The 21,219-nt window shown below is 37.1% G+C and overlaps 1 protein-coding gene across 1 annotated transcript; it reads right to left on the bottom strand.

Moving 5' to 3' along the window:
- Positions 1-13,530: 13,530 nt before the first annotated feature.
- LOC118855154 (olfactory receptor 5B2-like) lies at positions 13,531-14,466 on the bottom strand. The gene has a single exon (XM_036765251.1). The coding sequence runs from the start codon at positions 14,464-14,466 to the stop codon at positions 13,531-13,533; it is 936 nt and encodes a 311-aa protein (XP_036621146.1).
- Positions 14,467-21,219: the final 6,753 nt, after the last annotated feature.

Here is a 21,219-nt window from a genome sequence, read left to right as displayed (position 1 = left end):
TGGTGTTTGTGGGTTGAGAAGACCGGCACCTGCCGCAGCTCACCGACACAGGGCACCAGGGCCTGCTCCGCCCGGCTCCTGGTTTCTTTGGTCCACGCAGTTCAGGCTGGTCTTTGCTCCACTCCGTTCCCAGCTCCCAGCTCCCAGCTCCGTGTGGGATAGACCTCACCCAGAGACCATCCAGGCTGTCCTGGGCTGGAGCCCTGCTTCCCTCCGCTGTTCTGTGGGTTCCGCCGCTCTAGAATTGGTTCAGAGCCATTTTCTATAGGTTTTTGGAGGGACTCGGCAGGGAGCTCAAGCTGGTCCCTGCTTTCCAGCCGCCATCTGGGCTCCTCCCCCTTTTGGGAGGTTTTAAAGATGCTATATTCAATGCAACCGAGATGACAAGGAAAGCAGAAAACTGGGGAAAATGGTTATAAGCACAAAAAGAGTTCTTAGAAGAACTTAAAAAGAAATTTAAAAAATCAAATAAGAGAGACTGAGGAAAAATAGGGGAAAATAAAAGCAATCCAAGAAAATTATGAAAAGAAAGTTAACCAATTGTTAAAAGAGATACAAAACCTTTTTTTGCATTTATTATTTTATTTTTCCCCAGTTACATGTAAAAACAATTTTTTAAGATTTGTTTTTAAAACTTTGAGTTCCAAATTTTCTTCCTTCGTCTCTTCCCACTCCTCCTCATTGAGAAAGCAAGCAATTTGATATAGGTTATAGATATGAAGTCATGCAAAAAAAATTCCTTAATAGTCATGTTGTGAAAGAAAACATGGACCAAAAGAACTCAAGACAAATAAGGAAAGTTAAAAAAAATTATGCTTCAATTTGTATTCTGACACCATCAGTTCTTTCTCTAGGGATGGATAGCATTTTTCCTCATAAGTCCTTCAGAGTTGTCTTGGATCGTTGTATTGCTGAGAATAGTTAAGTCATTCATAGCTTATCATTTTACAATACTGCTGTTACTTTGTACACAGTACATTTCACTTTGTATCAGCTCATGCAAATCTTTCCAGATTTTTCTGAGAGCATTCTGCTCATCATTTCTTATAGCATAACAGTATTTCATCATAATCACATACTGTGACTTGTTCACCTATTCCCCAATTGATGGATGTTTCTTCGATTTCTAATTCTTTTTTTTAGAGAGTTTTTATTTTTAGTTTACAGCACTCGGTTCTACATAATTTTGAGTTCCAGGTTTTCTCCCCTCCCCCACTCAGCACCTCCCTCCCCAAGACAGTGTGGAATCTGACATATCTTCTATGTATAACACACTAACCAAGTTGTGAAAAAGAATTATGACCAATGGAATGAATCGCGAGAAAGAAGAAACAGAACCAAAAAAACCCCCAAAACAAAAACAAAAGAGGAAAAAAAAGGGAAAAAGGCAAGCATAAAGTTTGCCTCAATCTGCATTCTGACTCCATAGTTCTTTCTCTGGATGTAGATAGCATTCTCCATCATGAGTCCTTTGGAGTTGTCATTGCACCTTTGTGTTGATGAAAAGAGCAAAGTCTTTCACAGAATCCATATATCTGTGGTTGTGTATAATGTTCTTCTGGCTCTGCTATGCTCACTTAGTATTATACCATGTAGGTTTTTCCTGATTGTTATGAAGTCCGTATCATCCCCATTTCTTATAGCACAATAGTATTCCATTACCTTCACATACCACAACTTTTTCAGTCATTTCCCAATTGATGGCATCCCCTTGATTTCCAATTCTTTGCTACTACAAAAAGAGCTGCCATGAATATTTTTGTACATATGGGTCCTTTTCCCACTTGTGTGATCTCTTTGGGATACAACCCTACAAGTGGTATTGCTGAGTCAAAGGGTATGAACATTTTTCTAGCCGTTTGGGTATAGTTCCAAATTGCTCTCCAGAATGACTGGATCAGCTCACAACTCCACCAGCAATGAAACAATGTTCCAATTTTCCCACATCCTCTACAGCATTTATCATTTTCCTGTTTTGTCATTTTAGCCAATCTGACAGGAGAGATGTGGTACCTAAGAGTTGTTTTGATTTGTGTTTCTCTAATCAGTAGTGATTTCAAACATTTTTTCATATGCCTATAGTTTTCTTTAATTTCCTCCTCTGAAAACTGCCTATTCATATCCTTTGACCATTTCTCAGTTGGGAAATGCCTTGTATTCCTATAAATTTGGCTCAGTTTCCTGTATATTTTAGAGATGAGACCTTTATCAGAGACACTAGCTGTCAAGATTTTCTCCCAATTTTCTGCTTCCCTCCGAATCTTTGTTGCATTGGCTTTTTTATACAAACACATTTCAATTTAACATAATCAAAATTATCCATTTTGCATTTTGTAGTGCTCTCTATCTCTTGCTGTGTTGTGAATTCTTTTCTTTTCCATAAATCTGATAGGTAAACTATTCCTTGCTCTCCCAAATTGCTTATAATACCAACCTTTATTCTTAAATCATGAACTCATTTTGACTTTATTTTGGTATATGGTGTAAGATCTTGGTCTATGCCCTCTTTCTGTCCTACCATTTTCCAATTTTCCCAGCAGTTTTTGTGAGATAGTGAATTTTTAACCCAGAAGCTGGATTCTTTGGGTTTATCAAAGAGTAGATTGCTATAGTTGTTGAGCTCTCCATCTTGTATACCTATCCTATTCCACTGATCCACAATTCTGTTTCTTACCCAGTACCAGGTAGTTTTGATGACTGCTGCTTTGCTTTATAGTACAGTTTAATATCCAGTATGGCTAGGCCTCCTTCCCCAGAATTTCTTTTTACTAATACCTTCGATATTCTAGACCTCTTGTTCTTCCAGATGAATTTTGTTATTATTTTATCCAGCTCTGTAAAATAATGTTTTGGTAGTTCAATTGGTATGGCACTGAATGGATAGATTAATTTAGGTAAAATCATCAGCCTAACCATGAGCAACTGATACTTTTCCATTTATTTAGGTATGACTTTATTTGCATGAAAAGTGTTTCATAGTTATGTTCACATAGGCCCTGGGTTTGTCTTGGCAGATAGACTCCCAAATATTTTATAGTGTCTGTGGTAACTTTGAATGGAATTTCTGTTTCTATCTCTTGCTATTGGGCTTTGTTAATAATATATAGGAATGCAGGGATTTATGTGGGTTTATTTTATATCCTGCAACTTTGCTAAAGTTGTTTATTATTTCAAGCAGTTTTTTTTACTTGATTCTCTAGGATTCTCTAAGTAAATCATCATATCATCTGCAAAAAGTCATAATTTTGTTTTTTCTTTGCCTATTCTAATTCCTTCAATTTCTTTTTCTTCTCTTATTGCTACTGCTAACATTTAGAGTACCAAATTTAATAGTAGGGGTGATAATGGATATCCTTTTTTCACCCCTAATTTTATTGGGAATGCATATAACTTATTCGCACTACAAATAACGCTTGCTGATGGCTTTAGGTAGATGCTATTTATAATTTTAAGCAAGGCTTCATTTATTCCTATGTTTTCTAGTGTTTTTAATAGGAATGGGTGTTGTATGTTGTCAGAGGCTTTTTCTGCATCTATTGAGATGATCATATCGTTTCTGCTAGTTTTGTTGTTGATATGATCAATTATACTGATAGTTTTCCTAATATTGAACTAGTCTTGCATTCCTGGAATAAATCCAACCTGGTCATAGTGTATTATTCTTGTGATAAGTTGCTGCAATCTTTTTGTTAAAATTTTATTTAAAAATTTTGCATCAATATTCATTAGGAAAATTGGTCTATAATTTTCTTTCTTTGTTTTGACTCTACCTGGTTTAGGTATCAGTACCATATTTTTGTCATAAAAAGAATTTGGTAGGACTCCTTCTTCACCTATTTTCCCAAATAGTCTCCAAAGTATAGGAATTAATTGTTCTTTAAATGTTTGATAAAATTCACATGTAAAACTGTCTGGTCCTGGAGATTTTTTTCTAGTGAATTCATTGATGACTTGCTCAATTTCTTTTTCTGAGATGTGGTTATTTAGAAATTTTACTTCCTCTTCTGTTAACCTGGGCAATTTAATATTTTTTTAGATATTCATCCATATCCCTAAGGTTGTCAAATTTATGGGCATACAATTGGGCAAAATAATTCCCAATTATTGTTTTGATTTCCTCTTCATTAGGGGTGAATTCACCCTTTTCATTTTTGATACAGGTAATTTGATTTTCTTCTTTCTTTTTTTTAATCAGATTGACCAAAGGTTTATCAATTTTATTGATTTTTTCATAAAACCAGCTCTTTGTTTTATTTATTAATTCAATAGTTTTCTTTGTTTTAGTTTTATTAATCTCTCCTTTGATTTTCAGTATATCTAATTTGGTATTTAATTGGGGATTTTCAATTTGTTCTTTTTCTAACTTTTTCATTTGCATGCTCAATTCATTGATCTCCTTTCTCTCTATTTTATTCATGTAAGCATTTAGAGATATAAAACGTCACCTAAGAACTGCTTTTGCTGCATCCCATAAATTTTGGTATGTTTGTCTCATTATTGTCATTCTCTTGAATGAAGTTATTAATGGTTTCTATGATTTGTTCTTTGGTCCACTCATTCTTCAGAATTAGATTATTTAGTTTCCAATTAATTTTTCGCTTATTTTTACATGGTTCTTTATTACAAATAATTTTTATTGTATCATGATCTGAAAAGTATGGTTTGACTACTTCTGCCTTTCTGCACTGGATTGTGAGGTTTTTATGCCCTAGTACATGGTCAATTTTTGAGTATTTGCCATGTACTGCTGACAAGAAAGTATATTCCATTTTATCCCCATTCAGTTTTACTCCAGAGATTTATCATTTCTGCCTTTTCTAAAATTCTGTCCACCTCCTTAACTTCTTTCTTTTTTTTATTTTGAGGTTAGATTTATCAAGTTCAGAGAGGGGGAGGTTAAGTTCTCCCATTATCATGGTTTTGCTGTCTATTTCTTCCTGTAACTCCTTTAACCTCTCCTCTAAGAATCTGCATGCCATACCACTTGGTGAATATATGTTAAACAATGATATTGCTTCATTGTTTATGGTGCCTTTTAGCAGGATTTAGTATCCTTCCTTATCTCTTTTAATTAAATCTATCTTTAGTTTTGCTTTGTCTGAGACTGGAATTGCTACACCTGCTTTTATTACTTTAGCTGAAGCACAATATATTTTACTCCAGCCTTTTACCTTTCCCCCTGTTTCGAATACGTTTCTTGTAAGCAGCATATTGTAGGATTATGGTTTTTAATCCATTCTGCTATCTGCTTCCTTTTTATGGGAGAGATCATCCTATTCATATTCACAGTTATGATTTCTATGTGTGTCTTTTTCTCCATCCTATTTCCCCCTGTTTATGCTTTTACTTCTCCCTTTCCCCTTCTGCTCCTCAATAGTTTTTCTTTTAACTGCCGACTTCCTCCGTTTACCCTCCCCCTTGATTCCCCTCCCTTATCTTTACCATTTTCCACTTGCTACTTATTCCCTCCCTTCAGACCACCCCCCTCACTTTTTCCCCCTTTCCCTTCCTACTGCCTGTAGGACAAGTTAGATTTCTATACTTATTAGGATATGTTATTCCCTTCTTGAACCAGATTAGATGACAGTAAAGGTCAAATACTGCTCTTCTCTCTCCCTTCTCTCCCTCTACTATAATGTGTTTTTGTGCCTCCTCATTTAATGTAATTTACCCTTTTCTACTACCTCCTTACCTCTTCTCCCATAACTCTCCCTTTACATTTCCTAATTATGTTTTTTATTCTTATATCAATTATTTTATACAGACATCCACAGTCTATGTGTATTCTTTTCAATTGTCATAATAGCTGTATTATTCTCAAGACTGACATATATATATATATATATATATATATATATATATATATATATATATATATATAATGTACATAAGATGGTATAATCCTATATAAAGATGTAAATAATTTGCCCTTATTGATTAATATGGTTTGTGTGGGTTTTTCCCCCGTTTACCTTTTTATGTCTCTCTTGAGTTTTGTATTTGGAGATCAAATTTTCCATTGAGTTCTGGCCTTTTCATCAGGAAGTTCTGGAATTCCCTTATTTCATTGAATGTCCATCTCCTTGCCTGAAAAATTGTGGTTAATTTTGCTGGGTAGTTTATCCTTGGTTGTAGTTCCAGCTCCTTTGTCCTTCAGAATATCATATTCCAATTTCTCCTGTCATTTAATGCAGAAGCTGAAAGATCTTGCATATTCCTTACCATAGCTCCATCATATTTGAATTGTTTCTTTTTGGCTGCTTGCAGTATTTTCTCCTTGACTTTGTAATTCTGAAATTTGTTATAATATTTCTTGGTGTTTTCAATTTGGGATCTCTTTCAAGGGGTGATTGGTGAATTCTTTAAATGACTATCTTACGCTCTCATTCTAGGACCTCTGGGCAGTTATCTTTGATAAATTCTTCGAAGATACTGTCAAGGCTCTTTTTACATCGTGGATTTCCAGTAGACCAATAATTCTTAAATTGTCTCTCCTGGATCTATTTTCCAGGTCAGTTGTCTTTTCCAATCAGATATTTCACATTTTTTTTCTATTTTTTTCATTGTTTACATTTCGTTTTGCTACTTCTTGATGCCTCATAGAGTCATTAGCTTCCATTTGCTCAATTCTAATTTTTAATGAGTTGCTGTCTTGATTTTGCTTTTGAGTCTCCTTTTCCAATTGGTTGATTTTGCCACTCAGGATGTCATTTTTTCTATTTAGATTCTGAATCTCCATAGCCATTTCACCAATCTTATTTTTTAAGGACTTGATTTCGTCAGTGGATTTTTTTCCCATTTTTTCCATTTTTTCTTTTACCTCTCTAATTTGGTTTTTAAAATCCTCCTTTAGCTCTTCCAGTAATGCTTTTTGGGCTTGAGATCAGTTCTCATTCCCTTTTGAGGTATAGGATGTGGGCATAGTGCCATTGCTATCCTCTTCCAAATCGGTATTTTGATCATGCCCGTCTCCATAAAAAGAATTAATGGTCCTCAGTTTTTTTGTGTGTTTTTCATCATGTTGGTTAGCTTTTTCCTGGATTTATGGTGAATTTCTTCTTTTGGGGCTCAGGGCTCTCTCTCCCAGATTTCTTGTTCTGGGGATTGTGAGTCTAGTTACTGGCTTTGTATATTATAGCCTTCAGTTTCCTGAGGTGTGCAGGAGGGGTCTAGCTGCCTGAAGTCTCCTCTTCCCCTGGGGCTGCTCACCAGCACTGCTGCTCTTCAGCAATGGTCTCAGCTGTTTGTTGTTTGTGCTGTTGTCTGCCGTTTCCCCTGGGGGTGCAAGGATATGTCTGGGCTACTGGTGTTGACCCCTGCTGTCTCTGCCCCTCTGGGACTTAGGAACTCCCACTGTTCAGCCACTGGAGCCCCACTTTTTTCTCCTTTATTCCAGTGTTTTTTCCTGAGGAATCTCTGGGTTGGGGGGAGGGATTAGAGTTGTTTATCTGGCCATTATCTCTCCTGGAAGTTCAAGAAGACTCATTTAATACCTTTGACCTGCAAGCCTCAGGAGTTGATGTCTCAGTGTTGCTGTGCTGCTGCCTCTTGTCCCTTCTACAGACTCCCGTCGGGAGGCCTGGGGATCTCCACTGGTTTCGGGCACCCAGCTTTCTCCCAGCCTTTTTTGATGGTTGGTTTCAGCAGCTGCTTCTGCTTTGGTGCTCTCTGGAGCAGCTCCGCATGCTGAGCGCTCTCCCAGCCTACAGGTCCTGTCAGCCTTTCAGACTCTCCTGGCTTGGAAATTTGCCCCACTCAGACTGCTCATGATTTCTAACTCTCTTAAATCTGCTCAGATTCACTTTTTTATAGGTATCTGACAGCTTGTGAGAGAGCTCTGGTAAAACACTGTTTTCACCCAGCCATCTTGGCTCCGCCCCCAAGACACAAAATCTTAAGGAAGAAAATAACTCCTTGAAAACTGGAATTGGGCAAGAGGAATCAAATCACATTATAAGACATGAAGACAAATAATAGAAGAGAATGCGAACTATCTTATTAAAACAACTGATCTGGAGAACAGATTGAGGAGAGACAATATTAGAATTATTGGACTACCTGAAAGTTATGATAAAAAGGAATCTGGATACACTATGTCAAGAAATTAAGGAAAATTGCTTTGAAGTTCTAGAACAAAAGGGTAAAGTAGAAAAAGAAAAAAAACCCTACTGTTCACCACCTGAAAGAGATCCCAGAAGGAAAACTTAGAGGAATGTCATAGCCAGGTTTCAAAACTCACAGGGTGAGGAGAAAATATTGTAAACAACAACAGAAAAAATCACTTTAAACACTGTGGAAATACAGTCAGGATTTCACAAGACCTAACAGCTGAGTTGTTTATGATGGAGTGATTCTAAAAAAAATTGGGCCAGAAAAAGTTAAAGGGAGAAACATTATTAAAATGGGCCATAAAGAAAGAACTAATACCGAGGAAGCAGGTTCAGAGTGGAGTGTTGGTAATGTTGGAACCTTACTCTGATCCAGGTTGAAGAGGAAACAATGTGTACTTCTGGAGGGCTATAGAAATCTTCTCAACATGTAGAGAGGTGAGAAAAATCGGGGATGGGGTGGAGGACTCTTAGAGGGGTAGACTGGGATTTGGGAGGGTGGGAAGAAGATGGGAAAGAGACTCAGAGGGTGTGTGGATTGGGATTGGAAGGGTCAAGGAGAGAGAAAGGGAGAGAACACTTGGAGGGGTGGATTGGATGGGAATTGGGAGGGTGGGGAGAGAAGATACGGTAACATGGAGAGAGTAAAAAGAGAGGTTGAGAAAGAAAATAGTGAGTAAAAATAAGATGAAGGGAAATTCATAAATCATAATTATAACTTTGAACGTGAATGGGATGTTTATAGTAGTTATCTTTGTGGGGGCAAAGAATGGGAAATTGCAGAGATACCCATCAATTGGTGAATGGCTGTACAAGTTGTGGTATATGATTGTGATGGAATAATATTGCATGAGTTCAATGATATTAGAAAGGCATGGAAAAAATGAAGACCAAAGTGAGTAGAGCCAAGAGAACTTCATATACAGTAAAATCAACATTGTTTTAAGAATGACATTGAAGAACTAAGTAATTTTTACTATTATAAATTTACACATTAAGAATACAGGATACATGAAAAAGATGCTATCTATATCCAGAGAAAACTTATAAATAGAAGTTTGTATAGAATAATTTTACAGATACATACATATAAATATATGTATGTATACACACATACACACAGAGTTATGCATATCTCATGATAGCCATCTATAGAGTGGGGGGAGGAGGGAAGAAAAAAAGAAATTTACATGATAACTTTATTATATATTTAAAAGAATAGCAGGTTGTATGTAATAGATTTGTAGTTTTGTGTCCAATTGCCTTTTAGAAAAAAAAAGTAAGGATATTTATGACAACTCTTTTTGTGATAGCAAAGAATTAGAAATCGAGGGGATGCCTATCAATTGGGCAATGGCTGAAAAAGTTGTGGCATATGATTGTAATGAAATAGTATTGAACTATAAGAAATGACAAGCAGGATGCTTTCAGAAAAAACCTGGGAAGACTTACATGAACTGATGCATAGTAAAGTAAGAAGAACCAGGAGAGCATTGTATGTGATAACAGCAATGTTGTACGATGAACAGCTGTGAATGACTCAGCAATGCTCAGTTATACCATGATCCAAGACACTCCCAAAGGACTCATGATGAAAAATACTATCTACCTCCAGAGAAAGAATTGATGTAATCTGAATGCAGATCAAAGAATAATATTCTCTTCCTTCCTTCCCTCCTTCCTTCTTTTCTTCCTTCCTCTCTTTTTCTTTTTGTTTCTTTCTTTCTCTTCTCTTTTGTTTTCTTTCTCTCCCTTCCTTCTTTTCTCTCTTTGTTTCACAGCACAACTAATATGGAAATATATTTTACATTATTACACATGTATTACCTATATCAGATTGCTTATTGTCTCAGGGAGGGAGAAAATTTGAAACTTGAAATTTAAAAAAAATATTTTTACATGTAACTGCAGAAAAATAAAATAATTTTAAGACAAAATGATGCTGTATTACTTTTTTCCTCTCATTAGGTAAATGAGAGTCTGAGGAATGTCAAAAATCCTTCTGTAATACTATTGTTCCATGAATTAGTCAGATGAAGTTAATATTAACAGAAAACAGCTTTTCAGTTACACAAAAATTACAGATGGAATGGCCCCAAGTTTCAAATAATAAAAACCAATAAAGGAAATTTTAAAAATCCTCATAAGGATTTATAGAATTCTCATAACAATCCCTAAAAGAAGATGAATTGAAGGAACAGGATATTTAGCCTGGAGAATGAGAAGTCTGGGGAAGGGCATGATACTGTCTTTAAGTACTCATGTAAAGGACATGTTAGATTTGTTTTGTTTCCTAGCTGTGGAGACAATCTATTTCTCAATTTCTCAATCTTTCCTATTCCTCTCCCCCACCCCCTATACTGTATAACCTGTAACCATTAGCAGCCTAAGTAAGTGTCATTGAATCTGCTTTTTTTTTTTTTGGTTAACAAAACAGTGTGATAGAGCAGAATTAATAGCACTGAATGGAAGATACAAAGACACAATTGAAGCTTAATGTGTTGCTGCAATGGATAGAGCACTTGGTTTGGAGTCAAGAAGACCTGAGCTCAAATCCTGCCTCAGAACAGCGTAATCCTGGGAACATCTCTTGACATCGCTCAATGTCAGTTTCTTTATCTGTAAAATGGCAGAGTTGGACTTTACAAATCTATTATCCTATAATGTATGTAGGGAGAATATTCTATGTAGAATTATTATCACTCTACTAGACTGCAAAGTCCTTGAAGATCAGTCTTAATCAAATCATTCTATTTCTATCAGTGCCTGGCACAAAGCAGTTCTAAATAAGTGTTTGTTGAATTACATCCAATGAAGTGCAAGCTGAGCTCTGACCGGGATGCTCTGTGTGTAGGAAAGTAGTGACTTCAGCACAATTTACCCAGTATAGGACCCTGTGATTCTCTCCCTTCTTACTAACAGTTATGATTTTTTCATGGCAGGTAAAAGATTTTGGAGTCTGTGAGTTGGTAACCAAGTGCTGCATTAATGCATACATAGATTTAGGGAAGATCCTCAAGGTATTATGTATCTCAAATGAGAAGGATATATAAAAATACATAAGCATGAATAGCACAGGATAAGAAGGTATGGATGGGTGGCCATTGGTACCTGTAGGAGTGAGATCCTCCACACATGGGGTCACAGATCACATTTTTTAATATAATAGTAACTATTTAGGAAATGGTATTCAGAACTTTGTTTTAATAACCTCATAAGGGAAATCACTTTTCAGAAAAAGAAAAAGAAAAAAGAAAACTCCCTGAACTGTCTGCCTTGAGGGAAATAGCTTCTTCATTACAAGTCATGATTATAAACTTGACTAATTCCTCAAAGAAAAAAGGAGAATCACTGATGTCTGACGTCTGCTGGGCCTTGGACTCTGAGGCTCCAGACACCTAATTACAGAGTGAAGAAGGAACAGGGAGACTGGGAATATATTTCTTTCTCTCCCTTGGTATCTGATGAAAGTCACAGACAGAGGCAGGAGATTAGTCTTGGACTGTCTCCAGGCAGTTTTTCTAGGTTCAACCTAAGATCTGTTTTAATGAACAAAAATATTTGATGTACACCTACTTTGTATTTGCCAATCAGTGGGATTCTAAGAGAGATACAGAGAGTGTGGAGTCAGGAGTTGAATCATAATTACAGAATGTTAAAGTTATATGGGACCTTGGAGATTTGATCTTTGGACTTACCCCATGAGATCAATTTCTCTTTCCTTGGCTCATTATTGTTCTGAAAAGAGAACTTGCCAAATATAGTTCATATGTAGCTTGGGCAAAGATGCTAACATCATCTGCTACTCCCTTACAAGGACTCAAAGAGACAATAGTATCAGATATCATAAACTTTATATTTCCCCTACTTTATTAAAACCCAGCAGATGCAGACTGATTGGACCTCATTAGTAAATTTGTTAAGGGACCCACAATAGCCCACAAAATGTCAGTATAACACTACCCACTTTTATTTTTTTTTGGTTCAGTTGTTTCAATCATGTCCAACTCTCTGACCCCATTTTGGATTTTCTTGGCAGATATACTGGAGTGGTTTGCAATTTCCTTCTCCAGCTCATTTTACAGATGAGGATGCTCAGGCAAATGGAGTTAAGTGACTTACCCACAGTCACAGAGCTACTAAATGTGCAAGACTGGATTTGAACTCATGAAGATGCATCTTCCTGATTCCAACTTCAGTGCTCTATCTACTGTGCCACCTAGCTGTCCTGCCCATGTCTATGACTCCTCCTTTTTGTGCAAATGAGTTAAACTATGCAAAAGCACTTTGCAAACCTTCAAGTGATATATGAATGCTAGTTATTAATTATTATTACAGTATTACTGCATCAATACACTAATCAACATGTTGATATAATTAATAGAATTTATTATTATGAATACTATTATTAATAACAAGGTTGTGAAGTTCTGACTCACAACCAATCTAGGTTAGGATTCCTTAAGAGAGAACTGATTTCAAGTCATCAGCAAGGCAAATCCTTGACATTTGGGTCAATACCTTTTCTCACCAAGTGTTAGACAGATGGGAATTATGCCTTTAAGATGTAGGATAGGTATGGATTATATGAATAGCTCAAAGAGTTATATAAAGGTTAATAGGGGTGAGGAGAGCAGTGACCATTTACTCACTGATGTCTTGGTTTTGGTAACCACCACTTTTCCAGAAGCGGTAACCACAGGAATGATCCAACTCTCTTTTAAAAATATATTTTTAATTTATGGAATAAAACAAGCACTTCCACTACATAGTACAACATGAAATGAAATGAAATGGCAAATCTATGCACAACTTGCTATTCCTTTCAAGTACGTAACAAAATCATGCAAATTTCTTTTTTTCTTTTTTTCTTCCCTTCCCCCATCCTAGAAATTGCTACCATTATGCAGACACACACACACACACACACACACACGCACGCACGCACGCACGCACACACACACACACACAAAATTGTCCTATACATACTTCTATTTATCAGTTCTTTCTCTGGATGCAGACAGCATGTCTCTTCATATGTCCTTTAAAATTAACTGCAATTTCCAACTCCCTCTTTAAGAATCACACCTCTCAGAAAATTTCTCCTTTGGATTGAAGACTCTATTGCTAAACTCTTCAATTTGTAGTTACTTTCCAGCAAACCTTAAGAGTCAATTGAATTCAATAAGTATTTATGAAGTGCCTACTATTTGCCAGGCTTTTCTTCCTGGGGATACAAATAAGAAAAAGAAGGATGGTCCCTTGTACTCAAGGAACTTACAATTTAATGAGGGTAAAAAATAACACCTTAAAAACAGAATTGGCCAAATGGAAAGAGATATACAAAAATTCACTGAAGAGAAGAACTCCTCAAAAAGTAGAATTGGACAAATGGAAGGTACTCACTAAAGAAAACATAAGACTAAGGATTCTTTCGTCTAGCAGCTTTTCTGAAAGCATTCTTGACATCTTTGTTTCTCAGACTATAGACCAATGGATTCAACATAGGAATGATCATGGTATAGAATACAGAAGCCATTTTATCTGTATCCATGGAATGAGCTGATGAGGGCAGTAGGTACATGAAGATGGTTGCTCCATAGAATAAGGACACTGCAAAGATGTGAGAAGCACAGGTGAAAAAGGCTTTCTGGCGGCCCTCATTAGAGTGCATTCTCAGGATGGCAATGAAAATTGAGAGATAGGAGGTCCCAATGACCAAAAGAGCAAAAGCCATATTAAATGCCCCTACAATACAAACCAACAACTCAGTGTAGTGTATATTTGAGCAGGAGAGAGTCAAGATTGGAGGAATATCACAGAAAAAGTGATTCACGATATTGGAACCACAGAAAGAGAGGCTGAAAGTATAGCCAATGTGGATGGAAGAGTTCAATGAACCACAGACATAAGAACTAATGGTTAGACCAATACACATCCTTGATGACATGATGGTAGAGTAGTGTAGGGGCTTACACACAGCCACATGGCGATCATAGGCCATGGAGGCCAACAGATAATTTTCAGTAGTGGCAAAGGTTACAAAGAAGAACATTTGTGTAGCACACTCATTGTAGGAGATGGTCTTGTCCCCTGTGAGGACCCCAGCAATCACTTTGGGAATAATAGCTGAAGAAGACCCTAAATCCACCAGAGAGAGGCTACTGAGGAAGAAGTACGTGGGAGTGTGGAGAGTGGATTCCCTCCAAATCAGGGCTACCAAGCCTAGGTTTCCTACTAAGGTGATGAGGTAGGTAAGGGTGAATATTATGAAGAGCAGAATCTGAAGCTCTGGGATATCCGTTAATCCTACAAGAATGAACCAATTTATTTCTGTGGTGTTCTCCATAAATGCCATTTGGGAGCAGGATCATTGATCTACAAATAGAGAGAAAAAAGCAACAAATTATTTCTGCACAATGATAAACAATGTCAAAATTATGTCCATAGACCTATCTTTTGCAAATGGTGGAAATAATGGCCTGAGAGACCAGGAAAACCTAGATGGTCATCCTGACAGCTACTATATAACCAACCTTTCACTGAACGTATTCCAGATTATTCTTTTAAGAATAATTTTATGGATAACTTATTCTATTACAGTTCGGCTAAGTGGTGCAGTGCATAGAGTGCTAGACCTGGAGTCAGGAAGACTGCTCCTCCTGAATTCAAATCTGGTCTCAAACACTGCATAGTTATGTGCCTCACCTGTAAAATGAGCTGGAGAAGGAAATGGCAAGCTGTTTCATGATCTTTGCAAAAACAAAACAAAAACAAAAACAACCCAACCAAAATGGGGTCATGAAGAATTAGACATGACTGAAAAATGACTGAAAAACAACTCTTTAATCACATTCAATTCCAAATATATCCCTTCATATCCAATTTATTCTACCACTATGAATCCTCTCTTGGAACAACAGTTTTAAAATTAAAAAATATTAAGAAAAGCCTACATATATATGCATGATATGTAACAGTATATAGTCATACCCAAGGTCCCTCATCTCTATATTGAAAATTGTGATTTTTTTCTTTTCAGATCTTCTGTAGAGTTAAGCTTTGCATTTTGATTACATATCATTCATTTGTTTTTTATTTTTCTACATTTTGATTGTGAATATTGTTTTCCTCATTCTTATTTCTCTCTGCATCCATTAGTGTTTTCACTATGATTTTCCAAATTCTTCACATTCATAATTTCTTATGGAACATTTATATTCCATTTTATTCATGTATACAAATTAATTTGATGTGTTCCTAATCAATAGACACATACTTTTATTGTTTCAATTTTTGGTTACTAGAAATAATACTGCTATGAAAATTTTGATCCTCCGTCTTCCTCCCTCCCTCTCTTCCTCTCTCCCTCCCTCCTTCCCTTTCCTTCCTTCCTTCCTTCCTTCCTTCCTTCCTTCCTTCCTTCCTTCCTTCCTTCCTTCCTTCCTTCCTTCCTTCCTTCCTTCCTTCCTTCCTTTTTTCCTTCCTTCCTTCCTTCCTTCCTTCCTTCCTTCCTTCCTTCCTTCCTTCCTTCCTTCCTTCCTTCCTTCCTTCCTTCCTTCTCTTTCTTCTCTTCTTTCCTTCTCTTTCTTCCTCCCTTCTTCCCTTTTGTCTACTTTATCCTAAGTTCTTTGAATTTACTTAAGCTGTTAATATGCTTTTACATTTTCTTTTTTTGATTTATTTCCCCCTATGCTTTTGACCCTTCTTTCCCCCTGTACAACTAAGCATTTGTCTTACAATCATTAACCATTCTCACTATTACTAACCTCTTAGTTTAAGTAATCTTATTTTGTGATCCCATCCTGTAAACTTTTCTTGACTTTGTCTTTCTTTCTTATTTCTTTTTACACCCCTTTAGCCTTTGTCTTGAATCCCACTCTCCAATTCCTGGGCTATTTACAGCCTTACTTGTCCCTCTTTATTCAATGTCCCTCATGAGGGTAGAGATTTCAGAATATCAGATTAAAACTCCCTCTTCTACTCCATTTTTACATTATTTTATTTGTATGTATTATCACCTCCTAATTTTTTTCTTTTTTTTAAATTTGTTTAATATATTTAGTTTTCAGCATTGATTTTCACAATAGTTCGAAGTACAAATTTTCTCCCCATTTCTACCCTCCCCCCCACTCAAAGATGGCATATATTCTGGTTGCCCCGTTCCCCACTCAGCCCTCCCTTCTGTCACCCCACTCCTGCTCCCATCCCCTTTCCCTTCTTCTCTTGTAGGGAAAGACAAATTTCTACGCCCCATTGCCTGTGTACTGTGTATCTTATTTCCTAGTTGCATGTAAATATTTTTTTGTTTTTGAATGTCTGTTTTTAAAACTTTGAGGTCCAAATTCTCTCCCCTCTTCCTTCCCCACCCACCCTCCCTAAGAAGGCAAGCAATTCAACATAGGCCACACGCATATCATTATGTAAAACTTTTCCACAATACTCATGTTGTGAAAGATTAACTATGCTTTGCTCCTTCCTAACCTATCCCTCTTTATTGAATTTTCTCCCTTGACCCTGTCCCTTTTCAAAAGTGTTTGCTTTTGATTACCTCCTCTCCCTGTCTGCCCTCCCTTCTATCATCCCCCCTTTTTTATCTTCTACCTCCTTCTTTCCTGTGGGTAAGATACCCAATTGGGTGTGTATGTTATTCCCTTCTCAGGTCAAATCCGATGAGAGCAAGATTTACTCATTCTTCCTCACCTGCCCCCTCTTACTTTCCTACAGAACCACTTTTTCTTCTTTTTCTTGCCACTTTTATGCGAGATAATTTACCCCAATCTATCTGTCCATTTCTCCCTCTCTCAGTATATTCCACTCCAATCCCTTAATTTGATTTTATTTTTTTAGATACCATGCCTTCATATTCAACTCACCCTGTGCCCTCTGTCTATACATATATATGTATATATATATACCTATATGTGTATATATGTATATACATATATATACACACACCTACACATATACATACCTAGACACACATATGTGTATATATACACGTATACGTATATATGTATATTCCTTTCAGCTACTATGATACTGAGGTCTCATGAATCATACATGTCGTCTTTACATGTAGGAATGTAAACAAAACAGTTCAACTTTAGTAAGTCCCCTATGATTTCGCTTTCTTGTTTACCTTTTCATGCTTCTCTTGATTCTTGTGTTTGAAAGTCAAATTTTCTATTCAGCTCTGGTCTTTTCACTAAGAAAGCTTGAAAGTCCTCTATTTTTTTGAAATCAATATTTTGCCTTGGAGAATGATACTCAGTTTTGCTGTGTGGGTGATTCTTGGTTTTAATACTAACTCCATAGCCCTCTGGAATATTGTATTCCAAGCCCTTCGATCCCTTAAGGTGGAAGCTGCCAGATCCTGTGTTATCCTGATTGTTTTTCCACAACACTCAAATTGTTTCTTTCTGGCTGTTTCCAGTATTTTCTCCTTGACCTGGGATCTCTGGAATTTGGTGACAATATTCCTAAGAGTTTTCTTTTTGGCATCTTTTTGAGGAGGCAATCTGTGGATTCTTTCAATTTCTATTTTGCCCTGTGGTTCTAGAATATCAGGGCAGTTCTCCTTGATAATTTCTTGAAAGATGATATCTAGGCTCTTTTTTTGATCATGGCTTTCAGGTAGTCCAATAATTTTTAAATTATCTCTCCTGGATCTATTTTCCAGGTCAGTGATTTTTCCTGTGAGATATTTCACATTGTCTTCCACTTTTTCATTCCTTTGGTTTTGTTTTATAATATCTTGATTTCTCATTAAGTCACTAGCTTCCACTTGCTCCAATCTAATTTTTAAGTTTGTATTTTCTTCAGTGGTCTTTTGGACCTCCTTTTCCATTTGGGTAATTCTGCCTTTCAAGACATTCTTCTCTTCATTGGCTTTTGGGAGCTCTTTTGCCATTTGAGTTAGTCCATTTTTTAAGGTGTTGTTTTCTTCAATATTTTTTTTTCAGTATTTTTTGGGTCTCCTTTTGCAAGTCATTGACTTGTTTGTCATGGTTTTCTCACATCATTCTCATTTCTCTTCCCAATTTTTCCTCTACTTCTCTAACATGCTTTTCCAAATCCTTTTTGAGCTCTTCCATGGCCCGACACCAGTTCATGTTTTTCTTGGAGGGTTTTGATGTAGGCTCTTGCACTTTGTTAACTTCTTCTGGCTGTAGGTTTTGGTCTTCTTTGTCACCAAAGAAAGAGTCCAAAGTCTGAGACTGAATCTGAGTGTGTTTTCACTGCCTGGCCATGTTCCCAGCCAACTTACTTGACCCTTTCTGCAGGGTATGACTGCTTTTAGAGTAAAGAGTACTTTGTTCCAAGCTTGGGGGAATGCGCTGTTGATTTCAGAGCTCTTTCTATGCAGCCAGCTCTGCCACACCAGCACTCCTCCTTACGCAAGAACCACCAACCTGGACCTGATGCAAATCTTAAGCAGGCTCTGCACTCCTGCTCTGATCCACTACTTAATTCCTCCCACCAAGTGGGCCTGGAGCTGGAAGCAACTGAAGCTGTAGTTCTTTAGCTGCACTACCCCCGCTGTCCTGGGATGGTGGCCAAACAGGGAACTCTTTTCACTCTGTGCCCCGCAGCTTTTCCCACTAACCTTCTCTGTTGTCTTTGGTGTTTGCGGGTTGAGAAGTCTGGTAACTGCCACAGCTCACTGATTCAGGGCTCTAGGGCTTGTTCTGCCCAGCTCCTGTTCTGGTTGGTCTCTGTGGCCCATGCTGAGCTCTGCTCCCCTCCACTCCATGTATGATAGACCTCACCCAGCGGCTATCCAGGCTGTCCAGGGCTGGAGTCCTGCTTCCCTCAGCTATTTTGTGGGTTCTGCAGTTCTTCTCTGTTGTCTTTTGTGTTTGTGGGTTGAGAAGTCTGGCAACTGCCACAGCTCACTGATTCAGGGCACTAGGGATCGCTCCAGCTGGCTCCTGGTCTGGTTGGTCCCTGCGGCCCATGCCGAGCTCTGTTCCCCTCCGGGCTCTGCTCCCCTCTGCTCCGTGTATGATAGACCTCATCTAGAGACCCTCCGGGCTGTTCTGGGCTGGATCCCTGCTTCCCTCTGCTATTTTGTGGGTTCTTCATTTCTAGAATTTGTTCAGAGCCATTTTTTATAGGTTTTTGGAGGAATCTGGGAGGGAGCTCACACAAGTCCCTGCTTTCCAGCTGCCATCTTGGCTCCACCCCCCTAAATTTTTTCTGCTACACATTCTGCTTCATTTCACAAAGGAATCAATTTCAAGTGGAAGAAGTATCATGCAATATAAATTTCCCTGATTCTGAGTCATTTCTCTCCTCCCATCACCACTCTGAGTGTTGGTTTACCTTGGAGAGTCACATCCTATTTCATGGGGTTTGTAGAAGTATAACTATTTCTTCTCATATATTGGAGTCTATTAATTTACCAATGATCCCTCAGACAAAGATAAATATAAGGCCTTGTCTCTTATCTCAGATACATGCCTCCTTCCACAATGAGAAATGGCCTTTGATGCTCTCCTCTTCCTCTTTAAGCTCAAAATTTTCCCTCTAACCCTTCCTCCCCCATCCCATGTTAGTGCCTATGCTTCATTGCTTTTAAACTATTCTCCTATAGCTCTCACTTTTTTGAGAATCTAAAGAAAATAATCCAGAGAGAAGAAAAGCTCAATTGTTGATATATCTATATCTATATCTGTATCTGTATCTGTATCTGTATCTGTATCTGTATCTATATCTATATCTATCTATCTATCTATCTATCTATCTATCTATCTATCTATGTCAGGAAACTAGGTTATATAGTAGTTGGATCACTGGACCCAGAGTCAAAAAGATCTTAATTGAAACCCTGCCTTAGACACTAAGTGTGTGACAGTAACTTAAGTGGGGCACTCAGTCTTGGTTTCCTCACTTATAAAATGGGGACAATAATAGCATCTACTTCACAGGGCTGTTGTGAGGACCAAATGAGATAACATATGTAAAATAATTTGTAAACTTTAAGGTATTATCGAAACACCAGTAGTGATGATGATGATGATGATGATCCATTTTGCCTCTCTTCTCCTCTCTCACCATATATGTAAGTGCTCACTGTGTTATCATTCCAGCGAAAGATATGGATTAACTTATAGAAGGTGCATTTAATTGGCACTGTTAATTTAGCTCTTTTTTCTTCCCTTCTGATTCCATAAATTTGCTTTATATCTTTATGTCCTTTTCCCCTTGATGGTATCTCCATGATTTTCATCTTTCCCTCCCAGTATAATTTATTTTCCTTTGATTTTCAGTAGCCTATAAATGTGAGAGTATCCTCTTAGTGCATAGAGTTGGTCTTGGAGCCAGGAAGGCCTAGGGCCAAGTCCTGTCTCTGACCATACTGTCTATGTGATCTTGGGTTAGTAATTTAAGCTCTCAGTGCTCTAGGCAACTCTCTAAAACTATATGCCATAGAGAAAGGGGCCAACTCTATTGGTAGAGAGAATGTTCTTGTTTATGGGTTATGTATTTCAATCAAATCACAGATCCCTCTTCCTACTTAGTCTTTTCTTAAAATTGGCACCTACTTCTTTTTTACATTTCTCTTGTTTTGGAGCTTTTGTTATTCAAATATTCTTCTTCCTATTTTTATTTGTTGATTTCTTTGTTGAAGATCCAATTTTTATAAGTGATCATTAGACTCAGCTTGCTAGAGATGTTATTTTGGGGTTGAAGTTTGAACTCTTTTTTGGAATATCATATTCCTCTCTTTTCTTTGATTTCTCATGATTGTCAATTAATTCCAGGTTATGACTGGCATTCTTTTATAACTACAAGTCTCTCAAATGACTGCTTGCAAAATTCATTAAGTTTTTTAATTCAAATGGTAAAGTTTAATCAACTCAAGACTTGGATTTTTAAGCATATATATATTAGTGATCTTTGAAAGATCATGGAAAACAAGAAAAAAGATGTATTGAAGGATTGTAGAAGGTAAATATCTCCATTTTCAAAAGGGAGAAGTAAATCCAGTCTATAGAATAAAAACACAACTTTTATTAGAGGTATGTTTTAGAACATATTAAAGAGATCATTAAAGAATATTTAGAAAAAGAAATGGCTATGACAAGGGTGTAAAATGGCTTTA

This window comes from Trichosurus vulpecula, chromosome 6, assembly GCF_011100635.1.
Source record: "Trichosurus vulpecula isolate mTriVul1 chromosome 6, mTriVul1.pri, whole genome shotgun sequence".
NCBI lineage: Eukaryota > Metazoa > Chordata > Mammalia > Diprotodontia > Phalangeridae > Trichosurus > Trichosurus vulpecula.
This window is presented reverse-complemented; position numbering and strand designations above follow the sequence as displayed.